This window comes from Macaca thibetana, chromosome 3 (genome assembly GCF_024542745.1).
Source record: "Macaca thibetana thibetana isolate TM-01 chromosome 3, ASM2454274v1, whole genome shotgun sequence".
NCBI classification, from domain to species: domain Eukaryota; kingdom Metazoa; phylum Chordata; class Mammalia; order Primates; family Cercopithecidae; genus Macaca; species Macaca thibetana.
Genome location: NC_065580.1, coordinates 182,992,639 through 183,016,859, shown reverse-complemented (window position 1 = coordinate 183,016,859; position 24,221 = coordinate 182,992,639). Strand labels below are relative to the sequence as shown.

The window sequence follows — 24,221 nt, the reverse complement described above, 5'->3', positions numbered from 1 at the left end:
TTTTCATGCTGAGCAAGCTGCTGAGACAAGTTTGTCTTGCAATTTTCAGTGTTTTCATTATTGATTTTATGGTGTATAAAGAATTTAGTTTGTAATCAAAATGAACAAAAAAACCACTAGTTTTGCTGACTCAAGTCAAGAACAGAGAGCCTTAAAACTTAGTCATAAAAAGCTACAATCCCTATGCATCTTAGAAAGATTTAACCCTTTTTTTCTGATAATCTAAACCCCCATTCTCATCCCAAAAATCCTACATGAAAACCTCCTTCCTTCTCTTTCCTCATTTCTGGAAAAACATGGATTTGTGAACAACAACAATATTAATCATATGATAATAGTTTATATTTAGCTATCACTTCATGGCAAATCCAGTGTTGTTTTATATTTCCTATTCTTTTCTTCATTTTATATATGAAGAAAGTGAAGTTAAAAGAGATTAAATGATCTCAGGCACACAACTAGAAGCCACAGGACATTTCTGGGTGACAACTGAAAAGCATGAGCACTATATTTTTGGCACAAGTTATTATGTAAACATTTGAGTAACATAAATAAGACCCTATCAGAAGTTCACTAGCTCTCTGTTTATTCATCTGTAATAAGAAAGAAGACCCTTTTGGGCCAGCAGAATTCCAAGCACGAAACAATTGACCCACTTGATGCTACAAAGACAGTGGCTTCTATGGCCACAGAGCCAGTTAAGACACAACACTGTAGGTAAAACGTTAAAATCCCTGAACGCTAGTGGCAGAAGGCAAAATAAAAGGCAAATATATCATTAATTATGTAGTCATGAACCAATCAAAAACACACATTTAAAAAGAATGCAAAATTATAGTTAGATAGGAGAAATAAGTTCTAGTGTTCTACATCATGTAGAATGACTATAGTTAACAATTATATATAGTTTCAAACAGCTAGGAGGATACTGAGTGTTCCCAGCACAAAGAAATAACTGTGTGAGATATCAATACACTAATTACTTGGATATGATCTCTATGCATTATATCTATCAAAATATTACTATGTACTCTAGAAATAATAGGCACAACTATGTTGATTAATTTTTAATGAAAAAACAAGATATTCAGTCAGCAACTCATGTATGCAAATGTTAGGAAAGCTGTTGAAAATGAATCGGACTACACAAGCAAAATAAAGTAGGGTGTCTAACAAGTCTTTATACCAGGAATTCTCAAGAATGATTTTAAAAATGGATGTAAAAAAAAAAAAATGACTGGGAACAGCAGAATTTTCAGAATGTAATTTCCTGGGGCCATCCCCAGAAATTCTGATTTGGTAGATATATTGGCACTCTATAAGTGGGTAACCCAGAGAATTCTCATATGGTAGTTCATGAACCACACATGGAGAAGTCTTATATCTGGAAATTATCTAAAAGAATTAAAGAGAAAATGAACACGGAAGAAAACACAGTGGATTATTCTAACCTAATTAATATTGCTTTCTACATGACCAAATCAACATTCATATTACCTTCTTCGAGCTTCACGATAGAGTGAGATAGTATTACAGGTATTAACTGCATTTAGAAATGAGGAAACAGGTTCATAGAGGTTAAGTGACTTGGCACAAGATAACATGCCACCAGGACATGAAACTGGGTCTTTTAGTTCCAAATTTCATGTTCTTTCACATGATCCTTGTTTAAAGAGATTGTGGTACAATAAATTAAAATTCCTTGAGGGCATCTGATTTTAGTAAGTCAAGAAAAATTAATCACAGATCATACCAGAAAAATACTGACACAATTTAGAGAAAAATAATGATTTTGTTGAGGCAGTCAGCTCAGGATCCCATGGGTTCTAGAAAGATTACTGCCCTACAAACAGGCTTCTAAGGTTCTATAACTTCCTTATAGAAGGTGGTCTGCGTACCCATGGGCATCACGTGAGATCTTAGTAGAATTGCTAATCTTGGGCTTCACCTCCAGCCTATGGATAAGAATTTGCATTTTTACCACATACTCCAAGTTGTGTGACTTTACAAAAATAACTCCATTTTATTCTGCATTTCACTTTCCTCGACTGTGAAATGAGAAACTTGAATTAATCTGTCTTTAACATCTCTTTCAAAGCACACAGGAGTGGGAAACTATGTCCTGTGGTCAGGTCTGGTTGACAAGCTAAGAATGTGTTTTACATGTTTAAATGGTTGGGAGAAAATCAAAATTATAATATTTGGTGACATGAAAGTTACAACAAATTCAAATGTGAGTGTCCATAAATAAAGTTGTATTAGCACACATGCACATTTACTTGTTTATGCATTATCTACTGCTGCTTTCTTGCTTTGGTGACAAAGCTGAGTAGATGCAAAAGAGACTGTATGGCCCACAAAACCTAAAATATTTACTATCTGGTCATTTACAAAAATATTTCCTGGCCAGCTCAGTGGCTCACGCCTATAATCCCAGCACTTTGGGAGGCTGAGACGGGCAGATCACTTGAGACCAAGAGTTGGAGACCAGCCTGGGTAATATAGTGAAATGCTGTCTCTCCAAAAATTACAAAATTAGCAGGCGTGGTGGTGTGTGCCTGTAGCCCTAGCTACCCTGGAGGCTGAAGCCAGAGGATTGCTTGAAACTAGGAGGTCAAGGCTGTAGTGAGCCATGACCTTCACACTATACTCCAGCCTGGGTGACAGAATGAGACCCTGTCCAAAGAAAAAAAGAATTTCTGACCCTTGCAATATAATAATAGCAACAACAAAAATTTCAATGTAAATAGTTACAATAAGTTGGCAACTGTACTAAGAATAAATATGCATATATGCATATAATTTGAATATGTAGATACACAAATGTACTGTATATTTGTATAAAGTTTTTTGACCTATCTCTCCCCTCCCATTTTATTCTACTTATAATTTTTAAAAACACCTGACTAATTTGCTTTTCAGAATATCATTTCTTTATTAAAGGCAGATGTAATCAATGATTTTCATGTTGAGAAACATGAAACATGCCCTCCTGGAGGTATATATCAGAATCTCTAGTGGAGAAGAAAGGAGCATGTGTAATAAATAAAACACACTTGTATGAAATAAACTACTGAAAATCAACAAAATTTTTTAATGAAGTAGAGATTCAAGGAAAATGAGAGAAAGCATAGAGTCTACATGGGGTAAAAATGAATTTGAGGATCAGTAAACTTTTTAAATCACTTATTTTCTTTTTCTTTTCTTTTTTTTTTTTTTTGAGACAGAGTCTCGCTCTGTTGCCCAGGCTGGAGTGCAGTGGCCGCATCTCAGCTCACTGCAAGCTCTGCCTCCCGGGTCTACGCCATTCTCCTGCCTCAGCCTCCCGAGTAGCTGGGACTACAGGCACCCGCCACCTCACCCGGCTAGTTTTTTGTATTTTTTTTTAGTAGAGACGGGGTTTCACCGTATTAGCCAGGCTGGTCTCGATCTCCTGACCTTGTGATCCGCCCGTCTCGGCCTCCCAAAGTACTGGGATTACAGGCTTGAGCCACCGCGCCCGGCCAAATCACTTATTTTCTATTTACTACTGTTAATATCTAAAAGTTCTACTATTGTATTTTAATCACCATTATACAAGAATTAGCAGACAGAAACATACAAAGCAATTACGTTTGAATTTTCCCAACTGAAAATGTAGGCAACTGACTAAATACTAATCAAAACAATAATATCAGAAAGTCTGCCAAATAACTTTTTAATGTAAACTATGATATTAAAATGTTTATAACTGCATTAAAAATGACACATAAGATTGGGGCCTAGACTTCAAATTTCTCTGGCTTTCAACTTAAGATGCCACTATTATACATTATAATAACATAAAATCCCTATCAAGAAACTTCAGAGTAATAATATAAATTATAAACTGCATATCAGTATTATTTAGATTCTATATTTAAATATAAAATTCAAATAGTTCCAGAATTTATGGTTATCTCAAATAGCCAATTAAAAACATAAGAAATAACGTTAATTTCTAGTTAATTTTTAAAGTTATTCAAGTATGCATTAACAAATTTCAAATAAATTTAAAACATAAAGGAAATAATCTGCTCTCATAAAACCCCTATGGAAAACTATTCATCTTCAATTTTAAATTTGTCACTGTTATTACCATAAAGCAGAACAAATTATCAAGTTGAACAAGTAATTCTACTTTATCATAAAGTAGAAAACGAGTCTTAATATTGATAAACTTTATTACTATACACCAATAAACCAGAATAAAGTTCTACCTTATTACCATAAAACAGCTTTGTTTTTTGTCATACTGAATGAGAGCAAAAGTTGTAGTATATGTTTATTTTGTTTTGCAATCAATAATTTATCCAAGTAAGAATTTTCTTCAAAAGTAGAGCTAGTGAAACAAATAAAATTGAAACAAGATATTTAAGGCATAATTTTAAATACCGAATTAATTTCTCCATTACCGAATTTTTTTTCTCTTGAGTATTTCTATTTAGTCTCTAGTTACATCTTTTTTTTAAAAAAAGGTTTTCTAGTTACTAATTATCTGGCAAGTAAATAAAATGCAAAATGTCAACTTATTAAACAAACACATGCACACACACACAGAAGTTTTCTTGATAGTAATGTTTGTTATAATTAGTACCAATAATCATAGCACATTTTTATCCCATTATATCATAACAGTCTTTATCCCAGAATATAGACCACACTATTTTATATGCAATTTTTAAAGATAAATCAAATTATTAATATCTTACCAGACTTTACCCAGCAGATCAAACAAAGAAAAATGTATACTCTCATTTGGAATCTGAGAAAAGCAAAAGCAGCACTCAATTCACCAAAAAGGAAATTCCGTAACTCACTGAGGTTTCTTTTTGGTAGGATCGTCACAGGCTGGCAGGTTCTACTGTAAAAGTTCACTGATTTTTGCTCCTCCCTCTTGGTTGAAAAGGTGAGGTAGTTTGTTTTCTCCCATTTTAGCTTGTGGTTGTGGGAAGGATTTTTAAGTCACAGGCTCTGTAATAAGTCACAAACAAACCTTCAGCTACACAAGTTGAATTTAAGGGAATGATAAATCTAATTACATCTTTCTGTATCCTTTTAACCTCAGGATTTCAGAAGCGGTCAGGAAAAATATGCAAATGTGATGTTAGAAAATGCTAGAAATGGAAAGAGTCAGAAAAAGTTGTGGTTTATATTCACTTTGATTACAAACTAAGATATCTTTATATACCATAAATCAGTAATGAAATCCATATCCACCAAGCTCTGTCAAGTATAAAATATGAGCTTTTCATATTTATGTTATTTTACATCCCCAAAGCAGAGGCTATTTTAAAATTCAAAATTTTGGCTCATCACTTGAGGCTAAAAGGTGAAAATTATATTAAAAAAAGTCTTTAATATGATGACCATTTTAAAATTAGCGTGCATTTTCTTTTTACATGTTTACATAATTATCTTCTTTTCTTACCAGCAGTGGACTTTTAGTAAGCAAGAAAAATTGGGAGTTGTTCTAAGTACGTAAATTACAAGTTTAAAAATTAAATTCATTTTTCAAAAATTCAAGTTTCTCTAAAGCTCCAAAAGCACAGTAAGAACAGGAGTGCTTTTTATATGTTATAAATCTGCATAAACTAATCTGAGGTCTGGGGAAGTATTTGAGAAAATTCACAAACAAAATGAGGTATTAGTTTAAAAATAATCACGAAAATTTAACTGCTGAGGAAATTGCATCATTATTTTGAACCGTTTGATCTCTGGGTGTTTTACACGAGATTTCCATTTTTAAAACAATACCACCACTACAATTTGTTTGGAGACCAAAACTAATCTAGGTCCTTCCACAGCGCTTAGCTGTAAGAGTTGCACCTCTCTAACAAAGATGTAAATAAGCCACATCATTTCAGAATATGGGAAGAAAGATAATGTGTCGTACCTCCTAAAACAAATTTTTCCTAACAAGCTTTACTTAATAAATTAAAATACAAATCTTTCCTCCGTCACTTATAATTTCCTTTTTTCTTTGTGCTTTCGACGCAGCACTATGAGTCTTGCACATTTACTTTCATCTTTACAATTCTAAAGAGTTCATACTGAAAAATACTGGCATATCAGGCAGTATAATACAGAGTTTCAAAATTTAAAATTATGCTTCTTCATTATCATGTATTTTACATACTGCTAATATGAGAAAGATGAGGTTATTAATGTTTATTGCCTTAAACAGGAAAATATTGGGGGATGACAAAGTTACAAAATTCCAATAGTTTAGTAAGACATAATCTATTTAAGCACTTGTTTAGTCCTCCTTGGATATAAAAAATGATTGTAAGTAGCTTACATACACACTCACAATAAACATTAACTCAAAGGGGATGTTCATGATGATGATGTGATGATGACGATGAAGATTTAAAATTTATTGAGTCCTATGCACCAGGCGTTCTTCAAGCACTTTACAAGTAAGTTAATTAGTGTTTATTGAGATGAAAAATCACTGTTTATCACAATATATTTTGTCACAACCTTTTATTAATTTGTCAGTGTGTCAAAATGTTTAACAGTCTTACCCTTTGATTCAGCAATTAAGCATCAAAGATACTTCCTACAGAAATCCAAGACACTTTCCTACAGACACATCCAAGGTCCTTATATGTGGCAAATGGCCCACATGTGCACAAATATATGAGCAAAGACGTTCATCTCACCATTCCAATAACAGTCAAAAAATGAAAGCAATATAAAATCTAACAATGAGAGATTAGTCTAATTGGGTATCTACTATGGATTAAAACTAATGATACAGATAGATCAGTATTTATTGGTGTAAAAGGCCTCATTACAGTTTTAGAGGGCAGAGGGCAAGCTGAAAAACAGTATTATATAGCGTGGTCTATTTTCCTAAAGTGTGATATATATTTCAAAGTCTGGAAGGTTTTCCTCTGAAATAGTTATCTCTGCATGATAAATCTGTCAGTATTTTTACTTTATTTCCTTAAATTTTAAAAATATTTATTTACAATAAACATCTAATACATGTAAAACAATTTAAAAACTGTATTTACTTGACAAAATGATGGTTAGGAAAAAATCAGAATAAAGACAAAATAAGGGTTTAAAAAAGTGAAGACAAAAATGAGTTCAATTTAAAAAAGCATCCAATAAAATCCCTTAATAGTAATTGGCCAACTTCCTTCCCTCCCTCCCTCCCTCCCTTCCATTTCAGTTGTTCATTCATTTGTTCATTCAGTTGTTCCATTTCAGTTTTTCATTCATTTATGCTTTTATTAAGTACCTATTGATTTCCAGGCACAGACTTTGTTGTTGGGGATACAAAGTAAAGACGTTCATTTATTTAATCTTAATTATTTCAACAGCTATTTATTATACACCCACAGGTGTATCAGAGATTGTCCTAGGTACTGAGAAATATTTATACTAGCTCCTAGTGAGAAGGACATGACAGAAGTGTACCTAGGGAACTATGGAACCACACAAGTGGAGTTGCCAGCTAATTTGGAAGGCAGAGTTCAGAGAAGCATTGCAGGACATGTTGCCTGGGCTTAACTACAAGAGAGAGTAAGAGTTGACTGGGCAAGGCCGGGCACGGTGGCTCACGCCTGTAATCCCAGCACTTTGGGAGGCCAAGGCAGGTAGATAACCTGAGGTCAGGAGTTTGAGACCAGTCTGGCCAACATGGTGAAACCCTGTCTCCACTAAAAATACAAAAATTAGCCGGACATGGTGGCACACACCTGTCTGTAATTACAGCTACTTGGAGGCTGAGGCAGGAGAATCACTTGAACCTGGGAGGCAGAGGTTGCAGTGAGCTGAGATTGCGGCATTGCACTCCAGCCTGAGCGACAAGAGCAAAACTCCATCTCAAAATAAAAGAAAAAAAAAAAAAAAAAGAGTTGGCTGGGCAAAAGAAGATAAAGAAGCTCTAATTATACATATATAGACATAGAGAGGTATACATGTACATATACATATATTTTCATTTATTATATGTTCATTCAGTTAGGGACATCAGACATCCTGATATAAATGAAGAAAGGCTAGCTCTTTATAGAGTGTTACATGTATTTAACCCATTAAAACCTGATATATGACTAACGGTCCAGTAAATACTGAAAGTGAAGTGAATTATTTTTAACCTACTAGATTTATTACCATGCATGCATTCAATATGAGTTAAGAAACACAGTATGCTTACATTAGAAAAATGATATATTGAGATCATATTCCGAGAAAATTGCTAACTACAGGAGCTGACTTTCAGAGTTCATAATATTAACTAAGTACTCTAGAATTATAAGCACTATAAACTTATGTACAGCTAGAAGAGGATATTAGAACACCAAAATTATGCACATTTGTAGACAAATAAGGATGCAAATTTCAATAGAACAATATAATATGAACATTAATTACAAGTGTAGTTAAAGGTTTGTAGCATACACACTCATATGCATGCAGTGGTTTAAAGTGAAACCTGAAGATACAGCTCCCATATAAGAAATGTCTGAGGTGAATTTAAGGAAGAAATCTGTTGGTTTGATAAGATTTATGAAGCAAATGAATACTAATAAATCGAGAGGTCTACACATAACAGAGACTTGCAAGTATCCATTTATTTGATCAACATATATTTATTTGCCTACAATATGAGTGTTTCCTTAACTCCTTCTTACTGTACCACAACTATACTGATGATAAGCAAAGAAAAAGGAAAAAAAAAATGGAGACAGGACTTATATCAGTTGAAGGTAACTACCGAAGTCACTAGCATTTATATTATATTTGTGAGGGTAGAAAGGCTGTCTTTCCCACAATATAAGCTTTAGGAGGTCAGATTTTTATATTTACCTTTGTTTTCCATGAACTAAGCATTCAGAAAATACCTATTAAATGAAGTAACTATATTTAGTTCAATCCATTCCTTAAGAAACAGAATCCGAATTCCAAAGAGAAATCACTTGTTCAAAGTAATAAAACTATGTAATGTCAGAGATCAATTAGAAATTAGGATTTCCTAAAATGTGTACCTTTTCATTAGAAAAGATGACTTTTGTTGGTCCATCGACCAGATAAAAGCATGCTTCCTCAATTCAAAATGAAATTTTATCACGATGCGAAACTAAAGGTCAAATAATGTTTTGATTACCTATATGATATTCATGGGATGATCTCAAGGTCCTATGTAGACGTATGGTAGCTTCAGAAAGGAAACCAAGTTAACAGTTGGCAGTTGATTTATCAAAGTACTGAGATTCTAAGGTTTCTCTCTCCTTTCTTGTAATTTTATTGTTCTTAAGACTTTTATTAAAAACAAAATTATCCCCAAGAAAGAACTAAGCCTCTAGCCTGGTACACCACATACAAAGTATAGCCCTGAAACAAAGCACAGCCCCAGCTGCCATCCTCAAAAACTGGCTTAGACACAAAACTTGCTCAGTCTCACCAGTATATCCCTTGGTATTCGCTTTCTCAAGTTCCTTTTGGAGTCCACTTAAAACCTCTGTGACCAGTTTCAAAAACTCATCTAGGGAGCACTTCCTAGGAAAATAAACTTTAATTCTAGTTTTCTGTTGTATCCACATCCATGCAAACATCGATTCTTTCAAAAATTATTTATAATTTAATATCTTCGTGATTTGTTCCTTCATTCTTCGGACACCAAGAAATGAATCTCCCTGCATTCGCCTGGGAGCTTCTGCAATGAAGTTATTACAATTTAAATAATCTCTACAGTCATTGTATTTAAAATGTTGACTGAATAAATCCAAAACCAATTAATGTGCCAGAAAAAAAGGAAGCCACCCCAGGAGCTAAAGGGTAAGGCCCTTTCTGCATTCATCTTTCTTACTCTCACCCACTCTCCCACCAACCAGCCCTACGGCAGGCGAGGGAGCCGTACGGTGGGCGGTTCCCCACGTCCGCTGGGGGCGTGGACCTGAGACCTCGCCTCGCCCCGGCGCGCGCTCCCGGCGCCGGCCGCGCCCCCTCACCCAGGCGGAGCCGTAAAGCCGGAGAAGGGGCGGGGTCTCAGCTCCTACTTCATTCTACGGCCGAGACCGGAGGATGTTCCCTGCTCAGGAGGAGGCCGACAGGACCGTGTTTGTGGGGAATTTAGAGGCCCGAGTTCGGGAAGAGATTCTGTACGAGCTGTTCCTTCAGGTACCGTCCTCCGGGAAGGGGCGGCGGAGGGGCGGAGCCCGTCGGGCCGGAAGCATAGCGCGCACCTGGACCACCCGGAGCCCGGCCCCCTTCCGCCCTATCCTGAGCAGGGGTTTTAATTTGGTTTCGCTTTGGCGCACCTGTCTCCAGGTGAGCGGCTGGGGAGTGAAGTGATGGAGCGTTCCGCCGTCCCCATTCCCGCTGCAGAGTCCTGGGGGTGGGCAGGGACGGGGTTCCCTCAACCCCGGTTTCTGATTAAGGGCTTTCAAGAGGCTGCCTGGGCCTCGGGTGTGCTCAGGCAGAACCGAAAACCGCCTGGTCACTGTTCGTCTAGTAGTAAGCACGCTGACATCCCGCAAAAGGAGAGAGGTCGCTTTTATAATGTTTCCTTTTACACCTTGCTTCTTCCTTCAAGTCCTTTTATGCGGAGAGTATTTTTATTCCAGCATGAGAAGTGAGATTTGAGATGATTTGCAGCCAACTTACCGTGACTGTGATCAGTTGGTTCCCTGGCCAAGGCCCTTTCATTTATGCCAAGAGGACCTTCAGAAACTTTGAGACCTCGTACCTCTAGGATTAAGCCTGCTGTGTCCTGTATACACGCTCACTTACCGTATTGTCCTATACAGCTAGGTCTCACTTGCCAGAAAGATACCGTCATTCAGCCATTCCGCTAACCGTGTAATGATCGGGAATTACCAAATACTAAGGAGGGTGCTGGGAATACAAATTGAAGAGACACCCTTTCATCTTCCTAAAAGGGAGAACTTAAAATTACAGATAAAAAGTGAAGGGGACATAGATAGAAAAGTGGTTCCGAGTGCGAGTTCTGAGGTCAGCAGTGTGACTTTGAGCCTGTCAATGAATTCCTCAGTGCCTCAGTTTCCTTATATGTCAAAAGAGAGTAATAGGATCTGCAGTATAATGTGGCTGTCGGAATAGATGGCCTAATGGTAAAATGGCTACAGCTGATAGTCATTTTAACTCATTTACGAGTGATATATTCATTTATCACTCATTATATATTCATTTATCACTCATATACTCATTATGATAGCCATAATAACTCACTGTTTGCTACCGCTACTACTGCTAGTGGTACTGCTGTTATTAGTGATAAGACTAACATCAAGAGAAATCAATAGTTACTTCCTCCTATCAGAATAAGAGAAGGTTCCGAGGGAGTCGTTTGCAGAACTAAATTTTCAGGATTGAATGGGTCATACGGGTTATTTGGTTGTGAAAGGACTTACTTTTGTCTCTAAACAACTAAAGCAACCCTCTTTTGATTATAGATACAATTTGGTAGAGAGGGTTCTTTCCAGAAATGCAGTTTCCTTTCCTGGACGTAAATTTTTTTTTTATTATTTGAAAACTATTTTTGATTTTAAGACTTTCAGGTTCATCCTTTTAATTCATCTTTGTAAATGTGTCTCCTTTTTTATCAGCTCTAATCCATGTCAGTTTTTTCATTCAGTATCATTTAAAACTTACTATATTAAGTTAAAAAAAAAAAAAACCAAAAACCGAAAGAAATATAAAGTAAACTTAGAGTTGTTTTTCTCCAGAAGACTTCTTTCACTCTGAGCCTCAAAAAAAAGGAAAGTGGAAGACTAGGGTGGGATTGCATTATCCAATAACCATTATTTTTAGTTAATCAGGACTCGATCAATATCAGTTGTGTGGATCCACAAGACTATATATTATCTTCTCATTTTTTATAATTTCCTTCTTCCACCTAAGCAAAATGTAAATTTTATTTAATAGATCAGGTAAGAAGCATAAGTTCTTATTTTTGTCTAGATATTGAAAGGAATTGCCAAAGTGGAATTTCTTTTCCACTTTAGGCTTCCAACACCCAGCAAAACTTGACAACTATCACACTATGTATTTCATTGTGGTTTAAAAAATACTATAAGATAATGTGATTGTTGCTATAAGTCTTCATGTTGAATTTTATCTTTAAAAATGCTTTGGATTATCTAAATTTATGTCAAAATTCAAATCATGTAAGCATATTCTGTCCCATACTGATTACATCTATTTAATATCAGTATAAAAATCACCAATTTTATTAGTTTTGTTTGTATTACAGTATATTTATCCTTTTACTGTTTTCTTTCCAATTTCTGATTGGAAATGAGAAAATCAGATTTATTATCATTGCACTTTTAATACTAGAGTTGAGATTTGGAGAAAACATAATGAATTCAGTTTCAAATATGTTGAGATTGAAGTACAAAAACATAGATGTCTCCAGGAGATGTCTCCATGAAAGAGACATAGCGGGAAAAGTAGATTTGTTGATGAGGTGGTCCTTAAAGCCAGATGGGAAGGGAAGCTAATCCCTGGGAGAGCACAGAGAATGAAAGGAAAAGACTAAATCTTAACACACAGAATTATTTTAAATATGATCATTAATATTTTTCTTGAGAGTAAAAGCAATTTTTTAATGTATGCAACTCTACAGAGAAAAATAATCAGTCATTAAAGTCTGAACCATTCAGCATTAAATCAGTTTTTGTATTTGTAAGTGCCTCCTCCCGTCATTATCATGGCTGTGATGTAATTTTTTGTTAGTTGTAATTAACAATTTTCTATGATATTTGGCTCTGTGTTTTTAAATCTTCATTGCATATTATAGGTTTTTCTGTCAATATAATCTGAATATTTATAGTTTATATTTTATTCCATTTTAATAACACACCATGAAATAATATCTCCAGTTGTTAGATTTAGAGTCTCTAATTTCTCACACTTACAAATAATGCAATATACTTAAAAGTCTTAAACATATTTAAACATTTTTCCTTTGGAAATTTACCAAATGGAGTTTCCAAATCAAAATGCGTAATAAATTTATTTATTCTTGTAAAGATATGTAATCTTCATGACAGAAAATTTAAACTATGATATAACATTGCCAGCTTTTTTGAGGATAACTCAACCAAAATTGAATTTCTCATTTCAGTTAATTTTTGAATTCAACACTGTGAATATATATGGAGACAAAGTAGTATTTTAATCTTAGATTTATGTGTTTTCTAAATTGGTTTATTAAGCCTCACAGAAGGATAGTCTACCATTTCTTTTACAGTTTGAAACTAATACCTAGAATTTCCTGTTCTTAACACCATGCATGTTTCCCCAGTGAGCCAGAAAATACAAAGAAAGTGTGAGGAAGTGTAATATTTATTATTAGAAAGATACATTATCAGCAGAGCCACATAAAGATATTGCTAACACATTTCTTTAGTCTAAAGTTGAATTATTTGAGTATGAAAAAAATCTTTGGATTTATGAGAAAATAATTTTTAAGTTTCTTATAGGCGGGGCCACTAACCAAAGTGACTATATGCAAAGACAGAGAAGGAAAGCCGAAGTCTTTTGGATTTGTCTGCTTTAAACACCCAGAATCGGTGTCTTATGCCATAGCTTTGCTGAATGGAATTCGTTTATATGGAAGACCAATTAATGTGCAGTATCGATTTGGTAGGTCCTGTCACTGATTAATCTTCAAAGTGTTTTGTGGTTGGTACTATTCTCAGAGGTGTAAGCAATTTGTTTCCTATATAGTGGAAGACCAAAAAATAAAAATAAAAAATAAAAGTACCATCTGGTCGCTGTTAAATTTTCTCAGAACACATGTCTAATTCATAATGTTATATAGTTAATTAGTCTTGACAAACCTATAGCATCTTTTCTAAAAATAAAATGTAAGATACTCATTTTAATATCAGCCAGCATATAGCTATGATGGTTGCTATTGGCCCTTATAAATTGATCAAATCTAAATGAACTGGGGTCACACAACTGTAGCATTTATATAGCAAGAGTATTTACTAATCTTGTCACTGCTAATGTATGGTATTGAATCCGTACTCTTTGGAAGATAGAGAGAGGGCATTAGTCCATCTGGGGAAACCTTTCTATACATGTTGCCCAGGATTTTAAGCCCCTGTAAGAGCAAAGTGGCGAAAGGCAACTGTAGAGTTACCCTTCCTAGTGGTGGAAAAAACTTCCTGACATGAATGACTTCAGCACCTTCTCCTGCACACATGTCAGGAACAGATCATTCGTGATTTAGCTGCCCAGAGAATGTTATAACATTACTCCAGCCCTTTCATGTTTCAGGAGACTAACAGAGGCCATCTGTTAATTCTTGCAATATGTATGCTGCCTCCTCTAAGTGGTTCAGGCTTACTGATCTATCACTTGTTGGTTTTTAAATTCCTCTTGCTATACTAAAAGCAAACAAATAGTAATAACAAAAACAATGCTTTCTTGCAAAGCGAAAGTGCATCTTTTTGCATTTTTTTTCTTTTTTTCTTCCTTTCTTTCTTTCTTTCTTTTTTTTTTAATACATGGTTGCATCATGCTCTCTGGTACTTTCTGGTTAACTTACACAGCCTGGTATTAGGTTGGTGCAAAAGTAAGTGAGGCTTTGCCATTACTTTTTAATGTCTGTAGAATAGGCCAGGGTATATTATGTTCTGTCACATCATGTATAAGGTTGAATTGGCTTTTGTCCATGAGGGTTAAACTCCTGCCTTGTAACTGGAAGCAAATAACATTTGTTTATTTGCCATTTTTAGTTTACAGGTGTCTAGAACAAACCATCATGTATCTTACAAAGTCCAATGTCAGTGTCATTCTTATTTACAGTCATTGATTTAGACAAAGCTTGATTTTAATTCATTGATACATAGTACTATAAACAATCTGTAAATATGATTTGAGAGGTCAGATATGCATATATCTTCTCTGAGTATAGAATTTTTAAATCACTACTATGTCCTAAAATATTTTGAGTCATTTTATGGTTTAATATTAGAACTCAAAAAAAAGAAAAATGCACCGTGAAGTAACCTGTTACTCTGTTTCTTTTAAAGGGAGTTCTCACTCTTCTGAACCAGTTAACCAAAGTTTTGAGAGCTGTGTTAAGATAAATTCATACAGCTACAGGTAATTTTAAAAATATTCCTCATTAAAGGTGAAGCAAATATGTTCTTATGCTAAGAGGAGTTTTTATATATTTTGGGCTATTGTAAAACCTTACTTTTTAGGCATAGGATAAAATTAAGGAATATTTGTTTTTCTGAGCCCATGAAAAGTGATAGAAAATATTTTCATTTAAAGTTCAGTCTTAATATTTTCAGTAGTAGGGGATAGAGACTTATATTTGTAGTTTTTTTTAAATAGTTTTCCACATGCTTTTCATAGCTGTTAAATCATTTAAACATACAAGGTTTCATCATGGATCATAGAGATACTGTTATTTATGCTTCACATTTGAGTAAATGGAGTTGCAAAAGTTAACCAGTTCTTAAGGTTACAGGATGATAAAGTCCTGGCTTTGAAACTAAGCCTTCTGGCATTAAGCCATTCAATTAATTATTTTACTCTTTGAAATAACGTCTCTGTGTTAATTTTCAAACTCTTCTAGAATTTTGTATAGCCTGAGTTATTGATGCAATCGTAGCCTCCACGTACACTATCTGGCAAGCTATCCCAGAGGTCATGAAACTGAAAGGCTCCCACACTAAATGAAAATGTTCAAATTACACTTTTTTTTTACATCCATTCTAAAAACAATGAAAAGCAAGAAGAAAGATATTGGATAACTTAGCACACTTAGGAAAAGGTGCAAGCAGGCAGAAGGACCAACTAGCTGAGTTGTGGTTACACTAATAAACACATGCCCTGTTTCTCTCTGCTGTATCAGCCTCCCCTTCCTGACTGCAGTACTTCTGTAGCCTCTCTAAGTGGGTCAGGCTTTTTCATGTATCACTTGTTGGTTTTTAAATTTCTCTTGCTATGCTAAAAACAAATATGAATAACAAAAACAATGCATTCTTGCAAAGGGAAAGTGCTTCTCTTTGCATTCTCTTTGCATTTCTTCTTCTTTTTTTAATGTTTGGCTTCATCATGCTCTCTGGTACTGTCCGGTTAACTTACACGGGCTGATAGAATAGGTCAGGGTATATTATGTTCTGATACATCATATAGATGTATGATGTAGATATCTATATCTATATATAGAGGAGAGGAATAGATATACTCTATTCAGAGTAGAGATATAGATCTACATACCTCTATATAGATATTATATATATAGAGAGAAGTATTGCTCTACTAGCTTGTTTACAGTCTATGATAGACATTAGACATGTATATCGTCCATACTGCTTTTTTTCTTGTCTTCTTTGGCAGAAGTGAATATTCTCAAGTAAACTAACAATAGCTGACCCTTTTATCCCTTTGTGTTATATCAACCCTCTGAACATAGGAGAGTGGCCCCTCGGGACTGTCAAATATGCAGGGTTACCTTTCAGAGCAGTATTGCACCCCAGATAAAACAGTGTGCTCCTTGTCTTCATTCACCCCAACTTTTCTACATCAGTGAAATCAGAAGTTAGGAAAGGAGGTGGTGAAATTGGATTGCCTAAATTTGCGTGTTGGCTCTGCCACTTTATTAACGTCAGTTAACAGTTTATTAACAGTCCGTTAACACTGTTAATAAAGTAGCAGAGGCAAGATGCAAATTCAGACAAGAACTGGATATGTTATTTTACCACTCTGTTCCCCATCTGTAAAATGAGGATAAAACTTTAAAAGGTTACTGTGAGAATTGAATTTTATAATTAATGCAAGGTGCTTAAAAGACTGAGCATACAACGTTCCGCAAATGTTGGCATAAAGGGGGATGTATTACTTTGGTGGGGGAAGCACTATATAGACTCGTGTGTCGAACCACGTATATAATGTAAGAGCTTCTTTCTTCTACTAGTACCAAGTGGGAAAAGAGATCTCGTCTTCCTTGGGAGTTAGAAAGGAACAAGCTATTGGTAAGATTTAGACGGAAGAGAAAAGACTAGATGGGCACTAGAATGTAGCAGGAAAACTCTGATATTTTCTAGTTATGTTTGGTACACTCACCCTAAGTCATCACAACTTCTAGAGTAGACAACCTGAGTTATGTGTATATATTGGATATGACATTTCATTAATAATACTTTATTCTTCTAATATTTCTGATATTATAAAGAAAGGATAAAAAAATGGGTTATCATGTCCCCAAAGTGATTTACAGAGAAAAATGGTGCTTTTTTAACAGTCTTTGCTCTTCCTTGGAAATGGATTTTTATACTTCTTGTTGTTTCTTGTACCTTCTGCTTTTATGAATATTTCCTGTATTCGTTTGCTAGGGCTGCTGTAACAAAGTATGACAGAGTACTTGAGCAATAGCTGTTCATTGTCTCATAGTTCTGAAGGCTAGACATCCAAGATAAAGGTGTCAGCAGCATTGTTTCCTTATGAGAGCTATCAGAAATCATCTGTGTCATGCCTCTCCCTCAGCTTCTGGTGGTTTGATGTCAGTCGTTGGTGTTTTTCAGCTTGTAGAAGCATTGCCAAGAGATCACCTTTATCACATGGCATTCTTCCTGTGGGCATCTGTACTGTAGTTTGAATGTGGCCCTCAAAAGTTCATATGTTGAAATTTTGGTCCCCAGTGCCGCAGTGTGGAGACAGGGGACCTTTGGGAGGTGACTGGGTCATGAAGGCTCTGCCCTCATGTATATTTTAATTCATTCATGGATTATTGGATTAATTGGTTATTGAGGAAATGGGTTTGTTATCACAAGTAGATCTGTCGTAAAAGCCAGTTTGGCCATCTCTCGTGAGCTCCTCCTGCCTGTGAGGACTTCTGCCATATTATGACATAGTATAGCTTACCGGAAGCTAACCATAGCCACCTTCACCAGAAGCTACCTGATCTTGGACTCTGCAGCCTGAAGAACCACGAGCCGAAATAAACCTCTTTTCTTCATAACAAACAGAGTACCTGTTTGTTATATGATACCAGTTTGTTATAACAAACAGGTATTGTGTTGTAACAACAGAAAATGGACTAAAACAGTCTGTCTTCAAATTTCCCTTTTTTATCAGGATACCACTCATACTGGATTAGGGACCCATCCTGTTCCAATATGACCTCATCTTAACTAACGATACCTGCAATGACCCTTTTTCCAAATAAGGTAACATTCTGAAATACTGGGGTTTAGGACTTAAATTTTGGGGAGACATGTCAGCCCATCAGACTTCCAAATTTACATGCGGTTCCCCTATGCAGACAACTTTGCATCCCCTGAGGAAAGACAGTGGTTTTATCTGCAGCTGTTTTCATCATGGTGCTAATATCACCACTTCTGCTACTGAGTCATATCTTCCCCACTCGGTAACCTCACTCTACCTTTCATCTTGTTCCTTGCCGTCACTTTCCCCACATGCGTTCTGGTCTTCCTGAGCACTCTCTCCTTAACAGGCTGTTATATTTTTCTCTTTCTGTTACTGAAAAATCTTTCATCCTTCACATCCTTTCTTCCCATTCTTGCCTCAAACTCATTGTTATATAGAAGCTGCTCTTTTTGAAGGTTATCGGGTACCTTCTGACCAGCAATTCAGAGGACCCAGTGCTTATCCAGTTTACTCTCCTGTAACAACAGACACCTAATTCTTTTCTTAATGGAGTTTTTGCTTCTGCTGCCTTTCTGTAGTAGTGCTCTCACCACTTGTAAATGGGGTTCTGCCTAGCCATCTGACTGCTTCCTGTCATTCTCCTTGACTCATCTTTGTCTCCACCTTCCTGTGCTAATTTTAGCCTTCTTCATGGTACACTTCCTATCCTAAGAATTACTAATATTAGCATTAAAATTAACAAGTAGACTATTTAAGAGTAGCCATAGAATCTGGCTAGCATTTGTAACCTCTCCATAGAAGCACATATAACATTTATAAATGTATACATGAAACTTTGGTACAGTTTTTAAATTAGGTGTTTCATTAATTAATGTGTGGAAGACATCAGCAAATGTGTTCATGTTAGCATTAGCAGTCGGTTTAGGAAAGAGCATAATTTTTATAGTTAAACAGTAAAGGTATCTTTAAAAATAAATGACTGTAATCCCAGCACTTTGGGAGGCCGAGGCGGGCGGATCACAAGGTCAGGAGATCGAGACCACGGTGAAACCCCGTCTCTACTAAAAATACAAAAAATTAGCTGGGCGCGGTTGTGGGCGCCTGTAGTCCCAGCTACTCGGGAGGCTGAGGCAGGAGAATGGCGTGAACCCGGGAGGCGGAGCTTGCAGTGAGCCGAGATCGCACCACTGCACTCCAGCCTGGGCTGGGCGACAGAGCGAGACTCCGTCTCAAAAAAAAAATAAATAAATAAATAAATAAATAAATGAGGGTGAGGGGAGGGAACTTAGAAGACAGGTCATTAGATGCAGCAAATCACCATGGCACACGTATACCTATGTAACAAACCTGTATGTTCTGCACATGTATCCCAGAACTTAAGGTAAAATTTTAAAAAATTAAGTTACATTTTAAAAAACTGATGAAAATTCCTGGCTTCTTAAATTTTTTTTATATCTGGAAAAGATTGAAGTGTACCCTTTGTAAATACTAACAACTTGCTTTGCTCTTTCAATATCTAAGTATTATTCATCTTTATATAAATAGAATACTGTCCAGCAATTTTCTATCGGAAAGCCAGATTTGACTCTAAGTATCAAGGCTTCAATATTTAGTAATTGATTTATTGCTGTGTCACTGTGTTATCAGTAATAATAACTGATTATTTGTGTATGTGTTTAAGGTAATTAATTACTCTTTAACTGAATGCTGTCCGATAAGCTTGCCTTCTCTATCTTTGTAATTATGAAGAACTTACATTTTTCTTAAGAGAAAATGACATTTGTAAGAGGAATTTTAAGATTTTATTACTTCTTCTTTCATGTCCTCAAAGGAATGAAGAAATGGTGGTGGGCAGATCTTCCTTTCCCATGCAGTGTTTACCAATTCATAATACTTCTTTACCTCAAGAATATTTTCCCTTTCAGAAGATGGTAAGCTTAATATGCATTTTATTCAGTGTATAATATGATACAAACTATGAAGAACATGAAGACTGTTTGTAACATACGGTGCCCAAATCTAAACTGGGATGAAGGCACAAGATGTCCCAGCACTGTCCTCCAGTGCTGTCCTGCCCTAACACAATCATCCTAAATTTCACTTCTAACGCCTTAGCAAATGGCCACGGTGTCAACAGAAAAGGGGTGGATGGCAGTGACGACACACTGCAGTCCAAGTGAAATTTGAGTAGAGAGTTCTAATGTAAATGACTATTTTAAAAGGCGTTTGCAGTGGCTGGACGTGGTAGTTCACACCAGTAATCACAGCACTTTGGGAGGCCAGGGCAGGATCAGTTGAGGTCAAGAGGTCAAGACCAGCCTGGCCAACACAGTGAAACCCTCTCCATCATAAAAATAGAAAAAAGTAACCAGGTAGGGTGGTGCACACCTGTAACCCCAGCTACTTGGGAGGCTCAGACATGATTGCTTGAACCTAGAAGGTGGAGGTTGCAGTGAGCCAAGATTGTGCTCCAGCCTGGCCAATAAAGCAAGACTCTGTCTCAAAAAAAAGAGAGAGAGAAAAAAAAAAAGATGTTTGCAGAATTGAATAATTTCAATAATTTCACTTAGTGAAGTATTTTTATATGATATCATCAGTCCCAAATAGATTGCTTTTGGACATGGATTTTGAAAGTAAATTTCTCTTTTTAATTAAAGACAAAACTATATGAAGGTTCTCAATTGGTCAAGTAAACTAAATTATTTCCAGAGACTACCAAAAATTGGTTTTGACCCAGAAATCTTAATTATGGACTTCATTGTGAAAGGGGAACTTATTTTTTTCAATTCCTCATAAATAAGAAATTGAAGTCCAGGGTTGTTAATCAACAGTCCCAAGATTTTCAGCTTGTTAGTGACAGGTGTAGGACTAACCCAGGTCTTCTGACTCACATACTGTTATTTTTTGCAAATACCCAACGTATACAGGAGGTTGAGATTTGTTAAATATCCATCTTCAATTTTTAAACGGAAAAAAATTTTCCTGTAAAATGATACTTTTAAACTTCTGGTAAAAACAAAAAAACAAAAAAACAACAAAAAAAAACCTTTTCTTAATTATGGTAAAACATTAGTAAGCAATCAGTTCTCATCTGAAACTCTAAATGTCTTCATCTGAGCATTTTTTATCTTTTGGTAGAGATGGGGTAGGAGAGAGACCCAAGTTCATGGTATCTCTATTAATCTTTAATCTGCTTTGAATAGTTAGAAATTTGAGTTAAGAGCTTGTTTGTTTTTAAAGGAAGTATCTCTCTGTCTAAACAATAAATAACTATGCTGTACAATATGGGGGCAGTTAGCCACATGTGCACCTAGGAAGCTCAGTTTTAAAATTTTATTTAATTTTAATTAATTTAAATTAAAATTTAAAACCGCTACTTGGTTCAGTTTTCAGAAAACTTTTAGGTATATTTGAAACAACTTGGGCATGTGAGTATATTTTTTTCAACTCTAAATTTGATGTAATCTAAATTCAGATCAGGTATTTTCAAGAAAAATTTAGCATTCAGATTGCGATATGCTGTAAGTATAAAATATGCCTCATATTTTGAAGACTTCATGTGAAGAAACAGTGAAATATCTCATTAAGTTTATGTTATTTACATATTAAAATTATATCATTTAAATTGATATATTGGGATAATAAAATACATTGTTTAATTTCACCTGTTTCTTTTTACTTTTGTATTGCAGTTATTAGATTTAAAACTACATGAGGGCTGGGCACAGTGGCTCATGCCTGTGATCCCAGCACTTTAGGAGGCCGAGGTGTGTGGATCACCTGAGGTCGGGAGATCAAGACCAGCCTGACCAATATGGTGAAATGCTGTCTCCACTAAAAATACAAAAATTAGCTGGGTGTGGTGGTGTGCGCCTGTAGTCCCAGCTTCTTGGGAGACTGAGATAGAAGAATTGCTTGAACTCAGGAGGTGGAGGTTGCAGTGAGCCAAGATTACGCCACTGCACTCTAGCCTGGGCAACAAAGTGAGACCCTGTCTCAAAACAAACAAACAAACAAACAAAATACTATTTCCATTGGATAGCACTAATCTGTATTGTAGTGAGCTATACACAACCTCAACTCTTTATATTGGCCCTTTAATGAAACACCTACCTTTCTACTATGAGAGATCACTGTCTTTCTTATACCAAAACACAGTTTAGTTTATTCATGGCTATTGTATAATACATGTAAACTGTTAACTTTTTTCCTTAACCTTTTGGATTTGCTTTGGTAGATGAATGTCTTTTGTTTTCACAGCAGTGGCATGCGTATAATCCAGTGCTGCAGCTTCCTTACTATGAGATGACAGCTCCACTTCCTAATAGTGCATCTGTGTCTTCCTCACTGAATCATGTTCCAGATCTTGAGGCTGGACCCAGCTCATATAAATGGACTCACCAACAACCAGGTGACTCTGACCTTTATCAGATGACAGCTCCACTTCCTAGTAGTGCATCCGTGTCTTCCTCACTGAATCATGTTCCCGATCTTGAGGCTGGACTCACCTCATATAAATGGACACACCAACAACCAAGTGACTCTGACTTTTATCAGATGAATAAACGAAAGAGGCAAAAGCAAACAAGTGATAGTGATAGTAGCACAGACAACAACAGAGGCAATGAATGTAGCCAAAAGTTCCGAAAGTCTAAGAAGAAGAAAAGATACTAGTATTACCTACAAATGAAACTTACCTATACTGATCTTAGTTCTCTTATGAAAAAAATAAGATGTTATTCCATCAAATAACCAATGTCATGGCTATCTTGTCTTTTGAAATATATAATAATAAGACTTATCTCTGGTTGCTGTTCAATTTTTGCCTTGAATGACAAAAGCTTTCTAAAAATAATGTAATGTACCACTTTTTGTATTTGTCATGATATTTTTGACCCATTGGCAATAAATAGACTATTGTCATTTTATTAGTACCAATGATGACATTTCACCAAACTGTTAATCAAAAGTCACTTATTGAACACATTGATAAAGCACCACGCTCCCTTTAATTATACCCTGTAACCAACACACAACTGCAAATAGGCTGGGATTCAATGTGGAGTGGTGGATTTCCTGAAAGAAAGTCGTGCAGATATTTAAGGATTGCATATTGTTCCTAATGAGGATGTAATAAGACATTAGTACCCCTTTCTTTTAGTATCTAAAGATGTTTCTGAGCCATACTCTTCTTCAGGCTTATTTTATAAAGCGAGGACATATGATAATGATACCAAAGGAAAGATAATTCTCATGAAACCAACTTTTGGATCATTCCCTTTTTATACAATTGTGTATTTATAGGGATACCTGCCTCTTCTCATGTATTAATTGTATGTCATTAAAATAAGTTGGCTATGTCAGTGTGTATTATTCACCTCTTTTGCTAGCAAGGTTTGAGATGATATATTAACATATATAAATCATGAAAATGAGCAAGTAAATAGAATAATATTTTATTAATGTATGATATGTAATACTTATTGTCTAAATCAAGTTTCCTATTTTTGGTTTATTTATTTTAAAAGAAAAATAAAATGTGTTGTTTATTTGAGCATTTTTGTTTATAGCTCATTACAAACTAGAGTGATGAAAATATGTATTTACTAAAGCTAATTGAAGGAGTCATGCAACTCAGTTGGGAATTAACCACCCAATTCAATAGTAAAAGCCATGCTTGGATGTTTCTTTTGCATGTTGCCTAGCATTTTACAGATATTTATTATTTAAAAAAAAAAGATATGTTTTTAATGAAGGGAGTAACTGAATTTTAATCTTGGTTATAAATATATAATATAGTGATGTTTGAAACATAAATATTAGTCTATTTCTAGCTAATCAAAATGCAAAACAATTTTCCTTTTGTAGCTGATACGGTTTGGCTCTGTGTCCACACGCAAATCTGACCTTGACTTGTAATCCCCATTATTCCCTCATGTCAAGGGCAGGACCAGGTGGAGGTAATTGGATCATGGGGGCAGTTTCCCTCATGCTGTTCTTGAAATAATGAGTGAGTGTCATGAGATCTCATGGTTTCATAAGCATCTGGCATTTCCCCTGCTGGCACTCCGTCCTGCTGC

At 35.5% G+C, this 24,221-nt stretch overlaps 2 protein-coding genes across 4 annotated transcripts in view; one reads left to right on the top strand and one right to left on the bottom strand.

Moving 5' to 3' along the window:
• The window catches only part of LIPI (lipase I), a 60,616-nt gene extending 55,634 nt beyond the window's left edge, over positions 1-4,982 (bottom strand). Inside the window, exon 1 of the mRNA XM_050784875.1 lies at positions 4,839-4,982. The gene's annotated coding sequence lies outside the window, so the exon portion shown is untranslated. The remainder of the gene's footprint in view (positions 1-4,838) is intronic.
• A 5,080-nt stretch (positions 4,983-10,062) lies between these two features.
• On the top strand, positions 10,063-23,896 carry RBM11 (RNA binding motif protein 11). Of its 3 annotated transcripts, XM_050782367.1 has the most exons (5): positions 10,063-10,158; positions 13,488-13,650; positions 15,051-15,123; positions 19,973-20,072; positions 22,402-23,896. In XM_050782367.1, the coding sequence occupies exons 1-5, from the start codon at positions 10,063-10,065 to the stop codon at positions 22,813-22,815; spliced, it is 846 nt and encodes a 281-aa protein (XP_050638324.1). In that variant the 3' UTR covers positions 22,816-23,896. The 3 variants fall into 3 exon arrangements, 1 of the variants encoding a protein (XP_050638324.1); XR_007723871.1 differs by lacking the exons at positions 15,051-15,123; positions 19,973-20,072; positions 22,402-23,896 and having other exon boundaries at positions 10,071-10,158; positions 13,478-13,573; XR_007723872.1 differs by lacking the exons at positions 10,063-10,158; positions 15,051-15,123; positions 19,973-20,072; positions 22,402-23,896 and adding an exon at positions 10,189-10,308 and having other exon boundaries at positions 13,478-13,573.
• Positions 23,897-24,221: the final 325 nt, after the last annotated feature.

Bases quoted from the DNA above. Each gene is read 5' to 3' on its own strand.
- RBM11 (XM_050782367.1), top strand. From the start codon at position 10,063: ATGTTCCCTGCTCAGGAGGAGGCCGACAGGACCGTGTTTGTGGGGAAT. The intron at 13,651-15,050 runs GTAGGTCCTGTC...TTTCTTTTAAAG, and splicing joins TAATGTGCAGTATCGATTTG to GGAGTTCTCACTCTTCTGAA. The intron at 15,124-19,972 runs GTAATTTTAAAA...ATGTCCTCAAAG, and splicing joins ATAAATTCATACAGCTACAG to GAATGAAGAAATGGTGGTGG.